This window comes from Rhinatrema bivittatum, chromosome 5, assembly GCF_901001135.1.
Source record: "Rhinatrema bivittatum chromosome 5, aRhiBiv1.1, whole genome shotgun sequence".
In the NCBI taxonomy this organism is placed as follows: Eukaryota; Metazoa; Chordata; class Amphibia; order Gymnophiona; family Rhinatrematidae; genus Rhinatrema; species Rhinatrema bivittatum.
The window spans coordinates 36,844,584-36,859,621 of record NC_042619.1 but is presented as its reverse complement, the minus strand read 5'-3'; the positions used below and the strand labels follow the sequence as shown (position 1 = coordinate 36,859,621).

Sequence of the window (15,038 nt, the reverse complement as noted above, 5' to 3'; positions counted from 1 at the left end):
CAGTCTCCTCGATGCATGAGCCCCAGGCAAAGGACGAGGAGAGAGTGAGAGGTAGGGGGGTAGAGCGAGGCATCTCATTACTGCTTGAAGGATGCGGGACCCCGCATTTCATGACTCCATCAGGCCCCACTTCAGTTTAAAGATCGCCCACCTGCTGATGCTGCATCACGTTTGATCCACACATCTGTGGCCTCCCTTGTTCCCTCCCTGCTGATTCCTGCCTGCTTCGCTCTCATCATACATCCATGGCTACAGAAGGTTACTTTAGCACGTGGGGCATGTTCAACAAAAATCCAGAAAAAGAGGAGCAGTCACTTTCTCCATCAAGGCAGACTATTATCCCATCCATGTTGGTTATCACCTCAGCTATGTAAGAAACAGTCCTGTCCTGATTCAGGGACCAATCAGATTTGGTCCTCTGACTCCAGAACCTGGTGTCTGAAGTACAAGTGCATTCCTGGGCCTTCTGTTTCCCAATAGGGACCAGCCCTGATATTGCTGTTGCTTTCTGGTTGGACAAGTGAGGCCCAGCCCGGTGGATGGCTTGAGTACTTCTATCCCTCCCTTGGGCACGGGCACTGTGGGTTCATTCTGTCACAGGCCCTTTTTGGGATTTGGATGGCCACATAATCTGTGGGAGGAGGAAAACCACTTCCTCAGACGGACCCATGGGCCAGCTGTGCTGGTCTCGCGTTTCTTGAGAATAGCACGCCTGGCTTGCGTGTCGTGAAAATACATGCGTTGTAGAAAGTCTTTGGCTGAACCGCCTTAGTCTCCTTTTCGGCGGCCGGCAGATTGAGCTCTGCCAGCCGCCCTGCTTCGGTCTCCTCTCTGGCAGCCGCCCCGGGTCCGGGGCCACCACCTGCTCCTGGTTGTGAACTGGCACCGGGGCCCATGTCTTAAGCAGTGCAAAGGGCGTCCTCTTCCCTCCACTGGAAGGGTGGTGCTGTCAGACACTTCCTAATATCTGACCCATTTCAGGTCCCAAGGGGGTCGATAATGCCCAAGTTACCCTAATAGTCTTTCACACCCTTGTGTCACTGATGGGGATCAGGGGATAGATGTAGTTCCTCTGTGAGGGATGACTAATCCACCTGCTTAAACCGAGTTTGGTCTCCATGTTTTCCTTAGTTTGCTCCGACATTTTATTTATTTATTTTTATATACTGACATTCGATCTGAGATATCACACCGGTTTACATTCAGGTTCTGTAGGTATTTCCCTATCCCCAGAGGGCTTACAGTCTAAGTTTGTACCTGAGGCAATGGAGGATAAAGTGAGTTGCCCAAGGTCACAAGGAGCGACAGCGGGACTCGAACCCTGGTCTCCTGGTTCATAGCCCACTGCTCTAACCAGTAGGCTATTCCTCTGCTGGAGGACCTGCTTAAAAGCAGACGCTCAGAAACCTCGATGCTAAGGTTAGCCAGCTGCAGGCAAGCGGCAGTGACACATTCAGTACATGCTATGAACCAAATGGATGTTGAAGACCTGAAGTATCTATATTTTTTTATCAGCTGTGCTCCCTTCTTCCCTTTTTTTACCCCGATTTAACCTGCTGCATGCCACAGCTTCTTGAAACAGCGCCCAGGACGCTGTTATCAGTGGAATGTCTGTCTTCGCTGGAAAGGCCACGCAGGCACTAGACATATGGTTTATATCACGAGTCACTCAGTGGTTAAAAAGTCCAGCTGAGGGAGCAGGGAAAAGAGTAACCCTCCTAGTGCCTGGATCTTTCAGAGCCTCGGCTGAAGCCATGGATAGAAAGGGAAGGCACTCCGAGCCCGGATGATCCTGTAGGAATACGTCTGCTCACTGGGTTTTCTTTAAGAAGCGGTTTCAGCAAGTTGCATGGCTCCCACCCCTGACTGTGCAGATTGTGCCCAGCGCCAGAAATGTGGCCATGGCGCTGAGATTCTGCCTGCTGGGCCTCCGAGTAACACAGCCCTCCTACAGCAGGCGATTCGAGCTGCGTTCTGACCGAGCAAATGGAAACCTGGAAAAAGTAACAGCACTTGGCTTGATTAATTCATTCAGGGCTGTGTTATTTCCGACTGAAAGCCAGCCGAGTCTTTTCATTCAAGCCACGGTTATTTTCTGGTCAAACTGTCGGCAGGCCTGTTTCCCATTTACATTCCTTCCTCTGTTGGTCTTATTGAATGGTCTCCTATCTGGTATCATCTGAAGGTGAATCTGCATCTTTTTGTTCTGGAAGTTTCCTTCTGCAATCGTGGGCCTTAAATTTGGCCACCGGTTGCCTCGTTTTGCTTCCGACTGTGACCCCTCCCCCCACCCAAGTGCCACGAGTGCTGCCTCCACAGCATCCTCTGCCCCGCCAACCCAGGGAGCAGAAGATCTGAGCCAGGTCCCTTTTGCATGTGCAGGGCCGACCTAAGTTTTTTGTTTTATTTTAATTAAGATCTCCAGCCCCATTAGTCACTCTTGAGCTGTTTCTGCGGTTGGCGTACGTTAGGTGTCTTTCGTGTGGTGATAAAATGCACAATAATCTAGAGAGAAATTAAAGAGGTGTAATGTTCCAGTGCAGTGGTCACAGCAAACATCTGTCCAGAGATGAGAAGATTCCAACAGATGTGTCTTCGTTTTTAAAGCCAGGCCCAGAGTGTGACGAGAGAGAGAAATCATCTTGATCTTGTGATCCAGTATCCGAATTTAGAAATTGATCATATTGTTGCTTTACCTTATTATTGAGAAGGAAATACTGTACAATGTTTTTGCAAAAACCCCCCTAAAAAAACAGTAGATGCAGCCAGGATCATTCTGCAGTGAGTATTTGTGCAAGATCTTTGATTTAGTTTTATTTTTTTAATTATGAATATATATATATTTTTAAACTTAGAGGTCCACATTGAGCAATGTGGCAAGTAGAAACTTACCCAGGTAACTCTGGCAGAGATACTCAGTGGGTCTCCCTCCTAAAGTGATCTGGATAACTTTTTAGGGCAGTGTTTGCCCCAAGCCAGGCGTACCCTGCTACATTTATCGGGATAGTGCCTTCAGAACATCCTAAAAGTTAAAAAGCTCCTGGGCTAAAATGTTGTTGGTGGGTGGAAACTTTAGATTTGGAGGTTTGAGCGGGTAACTTAAGTTACCCAGAAAAACTCTGTTCACTCTCTCGGCCTCGTAATGTTGCGTATTTGTACAACCACATTCTTTCAGGGGGACTCCTGACTATGCGCGTGTATTCTTCTGTATAACTCGCATGAGAAATTTAAACAAAGTCCCCAGAGCTACAGAAAACATCAAGTTTATGCCTATAGGCATATATTAAAAAAAAAAAAAAAAAAAGTGGAAATATTATGCTGTACAGAAGACTAATTAAGACATTTTATCAAACTGCTTGTTAGAAACTAACATGCAGAGTACCCTTTGGGTCCAGTATTGTCTACCAGTATCCAGTGACTGGAAAGATGACCGATAAATGTTTACATTTTGGGGGTGGGAGGAGTCAGGGGTGATTAGTTAACGCCCAGAGCAGTAACATGGCCCCAGTACAGTGTTTTTCAGCACCAAGCAGCTGTGTGGCGCGTGAGTTGTCTTGTCTGTCTGTCGGCTCGGCCATCGCTTTCCGCACGTGTGTGGTCATGACAGTTACATCAGCACCGTGCTACGCTTAAGAAACTTTGCGCGAGCTCCTAAGTGGATGGAGCATTCAGAAATGCCAAACGCTTTACTTCTCCTTCTTTACGCAATATATATTAGTAGCCGAAAGGGCAATGCCAGCAATTTTTTTTTTGTTTATTTTAATTATGCAATGGCCCTGGGAGGCCCTCGCGCCAGATGATATTTAATTTATTGTTTGGTTCATCTTGATTAGAGCTTTGATTGTAACTGTCTTTGGGCAAAACGGTCGCGCCTGACGCGAGAAATACCGTGTAACGTTTGGCCGGTCACGGGGAAGTTCCGCCACCGGCCGCACTCACCCCGGCCGCTGCCGCCCTACCCCACCACCACTCCTGCCTCCAGCAGCGCGCGCCAGCTCGGCTCTTAAAGGCCCCGTGGCAGGGAAACTGCTCTCTTCCTCTCTTGAAACTGGACAGACCCCTGGATCCTTGCCTCGGCGACCGGTCCTCCTGCCTTGCAGTGCATGTTGCCACTCTGTGCTTCGTCTGCTGTTCCTTCCTGCCTGGTTTGTGCCCTTGCTCTGCCCTCTGTACCTTGTCCGTTCCCCAGCCTTGCCCTGGTTCTTGGGGTATTTTCTCTGCCCATCCGCTCTCTCTTGGCTTGATTTCCTGGTTTCTGACTCTTCTCGCTGCCTGCCCTGCCCCTTGGACATTAGCCAAATATTCTCTGCTTGCTGCCAGCCTTGGCCATTATCCATATCCGGGCTTGCTCTGACCTCTCTCCTTGAGGGACATTCTCCCTGGCACCCGAAGGCTCAACCCGCGGGGAACGGAGCTGGGTACAGGTGAAGCTCCTGATCCCGTCCCAGCAAGGGCGGGGTCCGCCAGCTGTCCCTGCTAGGCTGCGTCAACCACAACACAGCTTAAGGGCTCCTACCCCTGACACAGTGGAACAGCTGTCCCCAATATTAGCCATAAATTAGCACTATATATACATATCTGTTCCTTAAGTCAGGTTAACTCCTGCCCTATTATGCCATTAATTAGTTCTCAATTGTACGCACAAGTTCAAATTCCCTTTAGAATTTGTTGCACATCTTGAACTAAGCTGCTGCAGGGACACCCAGAAGAGAGGTTAATGAGACAAATAGAATTAGATCATGGGAAGGGAAAAGCCATATAATCTGGTAAATGTAATTCTGATTAATTGTCTGACTGGCTTCTTTGTATTTTTGCCCTTGCACAAATTGTGTACAGCCTGAAAAGCTTTTTTTTTTTGTTAACGTGCAGTTTTCAGAGCCACATTTGCGAGCAAACAGTAATTTTCCCTGTGAAGTGGCTGTCGGAAAGCTGCCCTTCAGGGCCCTGTTCAGATTGGGGAGAGGAAAATAGCTCTTAAACTTGTGTACACTAATCCAGTTTAGATATGATGGACCTATACAGTTGAAGGCATGACCATATCTTCACTCCATTTCGTGGCACTGTAACTCCTGCAGATATAATCATCATCCACCCCAGTGGGCATCAATAAACCAGAACACTCGTTGCTGGCAGTTTTGCACAAAGAAAAAGGATTGATCAATACAGAGCTCTTGAAACCCTTTGAGCTGTTGTTCAAAACCTCGTTCCAGAAACAAAACCGTCACTTCTTCATCCAGCAAGCACGGATGTTGGGCATTGAATTCCGTCAGCTCTAATGTCTAAGCTCTCTTACAGAAACAACCCCATTTGCACTCCTGTGGTAGTATCAGATGGCTCCCGGTCGGCTCTGATTTTACTTCATTCTAACACTTCCAAGAGAAGCAAGAGGTGCAGTGGAGGAAGAGCCAGCATGGGCCCAGTTTGGTCCTGAGGACGGGGCGCCATCCAGGAAGTGTCACTTAAGGAGATACTATGAAAATAATTAACTGGACAAATCGCCCTCTAAATAAATCGTGAACAAGGCATTTCATTTTCACACGTAACACGTCTCTATCATTTAGGCAGTGTAAAGATTTCTAGCTGGTCAGCTTGCTCAGTTTCTTAGAATTGCCTAAGCTGGTTGTATTTTATTTTTTTTCCAAGATGCTATGGTGCAATGTGATGGTATTTCAAATTTTTTTTTTTAATTTAAAAAATGTTAGGGCCACACCATGATACAGTGCCTTAAATTATAGATAGCATCTTTCATGCAAATGTGCCCCAAATGCTTTACTGTCACTGGGAGTACAGTATTATAGTACAACTAACTGCAGACTTGGGTGGTGCTGAGGTGAGAAGCTGTGTCCCAGACTGCAGAAATCCAGATTAGAGCAAAGAAGGACCGCTGGAGAAATGGGAAGCTGATTTGGAGGTGATGGAGAAAGATGCTTTGGGATTTGTAAACTGAGAGCAGGAGAGACTAGATTGCCAGTTTAACATAATACAGTAAAAATGTCACAAGCACTTTCTTATTTGTTTTTCTTTATGGATGGTGGTCAGGAGATTTTTGCATTTACTTGCCATTTTCTGTTAATTGGAAGGAAGGGGCATTGCTCTTGATGTCAGAGTGGATTCCTTGGAATATCTGGAAAGTGATACAAGCTCAGCTTCCTTTTACCATCTTAAGCATGCTAGAATCATGCAGGCCGTATGGGAGGTGCTTTTTCTGCTGACTGTGTGACTCGGTGCTTCCCAACCTGGTCCGCGAGGCTCACACAACAGCTCTGGTTTTTGGGATAACCTGCTTTTTACACGCATGAGATGCATCCTTTTGGGGGGGGACCTTGAGGATGGGGTTCAGATGCACTGGTCTAAACCAGATGTTAGATTGAGGTAAGCTTCTTGACTCCACATGCACTAATTTAGATTGGAAACTCCCAGCACATGCATCAGTAAAGCTAAAACTGGCAGCCACATTAAACATTCTGAGCTGAACTGATCTGTAAAACAAAGCAAAATTTGCGCATTTTGTTTAAGGACAGGACTGGCTAGAGTCGACTTTGTCGATGTGAGGCGACCTGGTGGAGAAAGGGACCACTGGAAGTTGGACTCATCTCTCTGCTATTCAGTGTGATAGTAGCAGAAACTGAATAGGCTGCCAAGGCTCGGAGAGAAACTATAAACTGTCTACCCCTGGCTCAACGCCCAGGCTTCCTCTCCTGTTTCTCACTGCCTCCAAGCAATGATCACAAATGAAATATGGGAGAACAAAAGTGAGAGAGGGGTGTTTTGTTTTTTTTAATTGCTGTAAACATGTATAAAAGATAAGTGGACAGAGATTCTAGAGGCACACAGTCTCAGGAATGGGGGGGGGGGGGGGCGCTAGATATTTAGAGAAAGAAGTGAGATCGGGAAGAATGCAGAGAGTTAAGTTGAAAGGGACCAGACGTCCTGAGAGAAGATGAAGAGAAGAGTTGAATGGGATGAGGTTGGGGGGATCGAGAACTGAACCTGAAGAGAGATTGGCGAGTGACGAGTCAAGAACCAAGAATAGAAAGTAGTAGGGAGAGAGATGGAGGCAGGGAGAGTGATTTGGAGGTGGAGAGAAAATAAATAGAGAATGGGTCTAGAATGGCTGATGGCCCAAAGCTGGCCAGCTGGAAGAGAGGAAGCAAAAGCAGGAAGAAAGACCAATACAAAGACATTAGTCTACGTGTTCTAAAAGCGGCTGCATGCTTTGCGCCTGCTCTAAGCTGAGGGAGATAAAATAGCACGTCACATAGTAACGCAGTGTATGAAGGCAGATAAAGACCAAAATGGTCCATCCAGCCTGCCCAGCAAGAGGGCCGATTCAATACTGTGCGCTAGCCGCTGCGATTGGATGCGCAACCATAACCCCCGATCCGATATGGGGATTAGCGAATCCAAATCTCTGCGTAGCTGATAGCGCTTATCACTTAGAAATGAATGCAGATGAGGCTAACCCCCGTGATGAAATACATTTTCCGCACGGCCAATGCGCCCTTGCAACACGGCAAATTTTATGCCAGCCCAGGGCTGGCGTAAAGGTGTATGCCATGCTCAAGGGTACATTGAAAAAAAGAAAAATCCTGCTTTCTAAGGCTCCTAATAGTATTGTAGCAATACAATATACACACTCAAGATAGACGGTCCAGGCTATGTCTCTTGTGCATGTCTAGGCCGGTAGTGGGAGAAAGCAGACGCTTGTAGAGTGTTCAAGGTATTCAAGGTGCGGTCTCACCATGGAGCGATACAGAGGCATTATGACATTTTCCCTTTTATTCACCATTCCTTTTCTAATAATTCCCAACATTCTGTTTGCTTTTTTGACTGCCGCAGCACACTGCACTGACGATTTCAGTGTATTATCCACTATGACACCTAGATCTCTTGATCTCTTGAGTGAGTGTCCGTTTTCCCAAACAGCTTGACAGCCACCTCTCCTGTGCGCCCGATTCCGAGGAGCTGCTAGGGACTCACATTTGTCCCTAGTGCTTCCTTTTTGGCATGACCCTCTCATTTTAATGTGGGATTGGGAACCCAGGAGAGGTGGCTGGGCGCATGGTAGGGAAACGGGCCCGTTTTCTGCGCACATTTATTGCATCGGCCCCAGGGTGTCTAGGGTTATACAGCCGCTCCATGCAGCAAAGTTACGGCAGGTTACCCCAGGGCTTCATTTCTATCCTCTTGCCAGTAGGGTATCTCCTGTGTTTATCCCATGCCCGTTTGAAATCAGTCACTATTTTTGGCCTCGCCACCCTTTCCATGAAAACGTATTTCCTGGTGACGTTCTGGAATGTAACCCCATGGAGCTTCATGTCTCGATTCCTAGTTCTGTAGCTTCATTTCTATGGGAAAAGCTTTGTTTCTTGTGCATTTTTAATGTCTTTCAGATACGTAAATATCTAAATGTACTTCTGAAAGTGTCACGTATGTGTGCTATTTTCCTTTCTGACCTCAAACGCCGGCACCGAGGATGCTTCCTTGCAGTCTGGCTCAAAGTTCATGCGCCATGGAAGCCCGTGCATGTTTCTAGCCAGTCAGAGGAGGAAGGCAATCTAGGCTCGTTAGTCTGTTCTTAACATGGCTCGATTTCGTAGTGCGCAGCAATCCAACTGGAGCAGAGATTGTACTATTCCTTAGCTCTGAAGGATGAGAAGAGATTGCTGTTGATGGCAATGTCCCAGGACCTGTTGAACTGCGCCTGGTGGAAAATCTGTATGCATATTTCTGAAGGCAAATTGTTGCACGTTCCAGAATAACTGATGTGTGCACCCCAGCTGTCAGCAAAGAGTCTTCTGATGAACCAAATCAAAAATTCTCTTTTTGGTCGAGTGTAATGACTGAAGTGCAGGACAAACATTCCTAGCTCCTGGATTTTGTTACGTTCAGATTTCATTCTGGGATAGTTCATCTCTTTTTCCCTTCCTGTTCTGTTCACAGAAACTCCTCTGGGAATAGCCATGGATGAGGTTGTGCTCACACTGTTACATCTGAATTTAATGTTCTACGCCCTGCATGCATTTAGCATTTTTTTTTTTTATTTCTCCTGAAGAGCTTGTCCTGGAACAATGGTATTGCCTCTGTGTTAACACTAGCAAGAGACTGGCGTGCACGTTACTTTTGTACTGTTTGCACAGCAGAATTTAATATAGGAGAGAATTCAGTACTGCTTAAATCTTACTGCTAGTCCATTTTTTCAGATATTTTTTTTTATTTTATCTATTTAAAATACTTGCTTTGCATGTGGAAATTGTTCTCAGTCGATCACAATGTAATATGTACAATTCATAATCCATGACACAAATGAATAAGACCAATAAAGGCTTCAAAACAATTCCATAAAGGATACCATTAGAAGAGATCAACTGGGTTCCAGTTTGAAAGCTTAGGAGAACAGTAGGCCTTTGACTGTCTTTCTAAATGTCAGGTAATCGACCTCCTCTCAGAGGCCACGAGGGAGGGAAAGGCTCTATCCAGGGTCTCTGGGAGTCCAGTTTCATGGAACGAAGGGACTGATGGTAAATTTAGCCTTCCCAGCAGAACACAGGGAGCAAGGTGCTGGGTAGGGCATCAATGCCTTGCATAAGTACCGAGGACCCTTTCCACTAATGGCCTTGTTGGGTGAGTACAAGAACCTTAAACTGGAGGTTTAACTGTTCTGCTTTGGCAATTGATATATCGTGCCTCTAATGGAGTTGGGTAACGGGGCATTAATATAGCCCTCCTCCCCCATTATTGTACAGGTTGTTAGTCTCAACCAAAACACCAGTAGGGGGCCGTTCTTGGCTCATAGCTGAGACCCTACGCTTGGGCAAAGAAGTAATCAGTGATACTTCAGAGTGCCTATTTGGAGCATGTTGACTTGCCGAGAAAGATATTGGAGAATTCACATTAATTTAGGATGACTAATCCCATTTTACTCCTGGATTCGTTTTCTTGGTGCATAGCTAATTTTTGATTTAATGTTTCTGCTCTTGGAGATCTGGAGTGAACATGATGGGAACCTGATACAAATCTATTTCTCGGGTAATTGCCTAGTGCAGGGATGGGCACCTTTTGGTCCTCGAGTGCCGCAAGCCAGTTGGCTTTTCAGTGCATCCCCACTAAATATTCATGAGATGCATTTGCTTGCACTGACGCCGCAGCATGGAAATGCATCTCCTGCACTTTAATTGTAGATATCCTGAAAACCTGACCGGCTTTTGTAGCACTTGAGGACCAGAGTTACCTTCCCTCTGGCCTAGTGTGAACAAAACAGGGTGAATTTCAGGGATGAGCTGGTCTAGAACTTAATACTGGATGGAGTAATTAAATCTGAGTGAAAAGGGGGCATGTGTGAGAACAGTTATTGTGATTTCCATTTATGAACTCCCAGGAAATGGCAGGTATTATCGAGTTTTAAAATAGCTGCTAAATCAAATTTTCGACACAGCTATAAAAAATAAATAAATAAATATATATATATATATAATTAAGCCAGAGAATGAGCTCTGGAGTCTGGTGTATCTGTCTGTAATGTGTGCTGGAGCTCCCAGCCTCAAATCCCAGCTATGTCAGCTCCCAGGATAGGTACAGAGAGAACTAATTATAATCTGGTAATTAGTTTTACTTGCATTCACTTTTATTATCAAAGATTCTGGTTTATCAGTTTCCAGTTTTAATCCTTTTGGGTATTTTTTTGGCTGGATTTGTCTCTCTTTTTTTTTTTTTCGCTTTCTATCCATGTAATTTTATGGCTCTTGCTGCAGCTCATTTAGCTGGACTCATCTGCCATCCTGCTTTTGCTTCCCAAGAAGGAAACGTGACTGAAAATTAGTAACATAAGCGCTTCGAGTACGTGACACGGCCATTTGATATCTGCAGAGTACTTGGAGCAGGTTCGCTTATACCAAAATGAAATTTAACGTGCAACGAGGTTCGCAGATCCAAACCATTTAAAAACTTTGACCTGACTGATTTTGGCCAAAAATGTCATTTTATAGGTTTTAGTTGAAACCTGGAATTCCCACATCCAGGGGATCTATTTTTTTTTGGGTTGGCAATGGCCACATGGAAGCGCGAGTTGGCCCCCGGAGAATGAAGTCTGGTCATGAAACAGCTTTTCCCGCAGTAGATGGAGAGTGCGGCAGATAGTGCTGTTTTTGGGGGGGGGGGGGGGGGGGGGGAAGGTGGAGTTTGGCCTAGGAGGGTTCCTCCTTTCTGACAGCTCATTTGGGAGCAGTGTTGGGATTCTGGTTTCACGAGCCTTCGTTCGCAAATAGCCCGGTGTTTTCCTAGTCTGGTCATTACAGCAAGGCTCCTGAGCTAGGGTCCAGGTACCTCCTGGGACTCTGCGCGCGTGGGCCCTGAATCTGGCCACCGGGTGTCACGTTTAGGCAATGACCACCAGTCCTTTCCCCTCCTGGGGGCTCTGACTGCTACCTCCGCAGGGTCCTGAGCCCCTGAAGAACTGGGGAGTGGAGGACCCGACCCAGGGCAGATTCTGCATGGTAGTGCTTAGCACCGGACAGGCCCTTTATTTGTTCTTATGACTACTTTGGCCCAAAACCTGATGACAATTTTGACTTTACTGCTTCACGGCTTAGCTGGAAGAGTGCTAGGAGGCAGAGAGAGGCAGGATTTTGCTAATATTGACTAGGGTAAGAGGAAAAGGGCTATGTTTCTAGGAACCTTGACTTCAGCAGTGATAGGGAGAGGGATGGCTGGTACTACCCTTGCCGGGTGTTACTGACAGACGTGGGAACATCTGAGCTCATCTTACCCTGAGATTAGTGCTGGGGTGGGGGGCAGTGGGTTGCAGTAAGGACGCTTTTCTGTTCTGCCGCCCCAGGGAACTCCTTTCTTCTTAACTAATATACTCTGTCGGATAGTTTCCGATTTTTGGTGTTCTCGGCTTGATTTTATGGCTCAGCGTCTCTCTTTTCTCATTCTCTGCTCTTCTCTCTATTCCTTTTTCTTTCTGGTGTTCTCTCTCCTTTTCTTCTCTGTTTCAGTTATCTTTCCCTCAGCACAGGATACTTTAATACTTTCTCTTTCATATTTGGCACACAACACTTGGGAGTGTGGCCTGCTTTTATTTTTGGGAGTGATTCTTCTTTGGGAGTCCTACAGGTCAACCCTGTCCCCATCAGAGAACCTATGTCCCCAGCCCTGCAACAAGTGGATCAGGGCTCAGCAGGGATTGGAAGTCTGACCCCTTGAAAAGGGGGGGTTTACACAAAGATAGCAAAGCATTAGAAAGCAGGACTGAAGGCTAGGGTTGCCAGATGGCTCCAGATTTTCAGGACAGGTGGATCCAGTCCTGGTTTTACTCCCCTGCGTGCAGGTACTTATGGTCTTGTTTTTTTTGTAAGGATTGTAATAGGGAAAGCAGCACAAGTCCCAGCATGCAACGGGGTAAAACCAGGACTGGGTCAACAGAGAGGGCATGAAATGCAATATTACATCAGGAAGATACATACATGTGGGATGTATGACTTGGCAGCACATGTTTATAGCATCAGGACTTCGTGTAATCATCCGGGAAGGGGAACAATGAAGGTATTAATAGTGAGGAGAGACATAGAGACAATTCAAACCTTTTCTCATAAATTGTAACCTCATATAGAGAGGCTTTATACAACTGAAATGGCCTCCTGGTGCAGGGGACAATGGCTGGAAGAGATTTGAACATTGTAAAGCAAGAATGTTTTGTCAGGCCTTTGTTTTAAAAAACCTCCCAAACAATAAAAATACATTTTTTCCTAAAAAACAACCATGTGCAGTATCTTTAATATTTACAGGCCCCATTTCCTGCAGCAGGGTGAGATTCTATTTGCCGGGATTTGAAAACAGCATATTTGCGTACGTTTGCATGTAGTTTTACACACCAAAACATCACGTTTGGTGAAAATCTTTCAATTACAACAACATTTGCCTTCAAAAAATGAAAACAGGATTTTGTTATTGCAGGCCGGGTTTGGAGGCGGGGGAGAATTCCCAGCCGTTGCTCAGCGGTGACACCTGCTGGCCGGACTTGGGATGTATGGTTTGGGAGCGAGCCGCAGGCTCTGGTTCCTTGCCGATGACCGCCGCTGCTGTAGGTGAGGTGGTGGGGTTCTAGATTAATGGAAACGCCCCGGCTGGTACAGCACCAGCGTTGTGATTGAGCTGGAATTCCAAAGCACGGAGGAGAGAAACAGCTGGGCCAGGAAAACAGGGAAAAATCAATTTTCCATGCTTTCTATGTGCCTGGATATTTGTGTTTTGTTTTTTTTTTTTTTGTTTCACGGTTTTTCACTCTGATTTGTTTTTTTTTAAACTTTGCATGTTGCCAGCAGGGGAGTGGGGAAGGGAGCCGAGAGGTGCTGTTTTGGCATGGGGATGCAGAGGCGATGGGGTATTCCGGTGCTCTGCTTTTCACTTTTAAAGCCTGCGGGTCAGTCGGTGTTCAGCAGCGTGGAAGGACTGGTCTGGTCTGTGTGTTAAATGCAGAGACAGCAGTGTGAGAAGGGTCTGTGTGACGCTTAGGCCCGTCACCCGGCATCAGAGAACATTGCATATTTAAATAGCTTTTTGTTTCATTTTTCCAATTCTTGGTCTCTCTCTTCTAAAATGAATCTAGAGAAACGTTACTCCCTCTTGGTGGCTGCATACTTGAGTTTTGCAGCCAGTGGGAGGCCCTGCTCCTTTAACGTTACCTACAATTTTGCGATAGTGCTTCCTTGTATTTTAATAGAGCTTGGATTAGATAAAACGAAGTACAGGGGGAAAAAAAAAAAAGAGAGAGCATGATCTTAATGATAGCCCTGAGACATGCGCTGGTGGAATCGGGCTGCTTCGGACCTTGTGCCCGACAGCACGCCTGTGAAGTGCTCCCCGTCCCGCTCACGCAGTACATAATCCCCCCCCCCCCCCCCCCTCACAGGTGACAGCCGTGCGCCGCAATGTCCCTTCCAACCAGTTGCAGCTGCCGGAGCTGTCGTCCGTCCAAGCCACGGCGATGAAAGCTTGCAGAGATTGACCTTTGGTTTGGTTACCTGGGCAAACAAAGTTCACAAATAATGAAAGAGCGGAGTTAGCCAGTCACTGCTTGCTTTATGACAGAGGAACCGATACTGTTGTACTTCACTAGCAGATGTGCCAAAAAAAAAAGCATAAACGTTAAGTGTGTGTGTTCTTTTTTTTGCAAGATCCTGTACAAAAACTGACTGACTTTCTCCACTTCTTGTGCTGTCTCTTGCAGCTGTTTAAATGAGTATGGAAGATTATGATTTCCTTTTCAAGATCGTTTTAATCGGGAATGCTGGCGTAGGGAAGACTTGCTTAGTACGACGGTTCACTCAGGTAAGAAACCCCTTATTTTTGGAAGTACATACGATTGCTGTGGTGAGTTGGCAGGATTGGCGACAAAGTCTACTGCAGTTTTTAGGAGGCTCAGGCTCAGTTGGGTAGGGCTGGGTTAATGTGGCAGGTTCAGCCAGGAAATCTGTAAATGCCTTGCGAGTTTGACTTTCCTTTGAATATTCCTGATACATTGGTTACATTCTCCAGTTATTTTGATACATAAAGTACCTGTTAATATTCTCCAGATAGTTTAATACTCACAGTCAAAATGTGGGCATGGCTATTGTCTGTGGTACTGAAATTCTCATTTTCTGCATGATAGAAATTGGCTAATCAAAAGATATCAAATGAAGGACAGGATTTATGACCCTGATAACTCTTTTTTTTGCATGTTTTACCTCTGTTAAGGACCTTTTTATTTTCAGGACTATATTCCCGGTGTTTCATAGGCACGCTTTTTTCTTTTTAAATACATTCTTCAGAAACTCAGAATGAGATGCTGTCATTTATTGCCAGAGCATCATGGCACGGCTATATTACTGCAGTCAGGCAGGTTTAGTCAATTGTGAAAGTTCTAACTTCCAGCTAGGTTTTGTGATATTCACAAACTGGTGAACATATCCCAAATCTGCCACATTCCTTCTGGAAAGGAATATGTTTCCACTGCTCTGCTGGGTTGGTGTAGGTTTTTATGCTTTGCCCTGCTGGTT

The 15,038-nt window shown here is 46.0% G+C and overlaps 1 protein-coding gene across 4 annotated transcripts in view; it reads left to right on the top strand.

Annotated features, from left to right (window-relative positions):
* The window catches only part of RAB30 (RAB30, member RAS oncogene family), a 100,180-nt gene that overhangs the window by 62,400 nt on the left and 22,742 nt on the right, over positions 1 to 15,038 (top strand). The window contains exons 1-2 of one of the 4 annotated variants that reach the window (XM_029602221.1): positions 1,724 to 2,003; positions 14,228 to 14,328. In XM_029602221.1, the coding sequence (XP_029458081.1) occupies positions 14,236 to 14,328 (93 nt within the window). In that variant the 5' untranslated portion in view covers positions 1,724 to 2,003; positions 14,228 to 14,235. Of the gene's footprint in view, positions 1 to 1,723; positions 2,186 to 2,297; positions 2,782 to 14,227; positions 14,329 to 15,038 lie in introns of those variants that run through there. The other 3 variants (XM_029602219.1, XM_029602220.1, XM_029602218.1) reach the window with 3 other exon arrangements.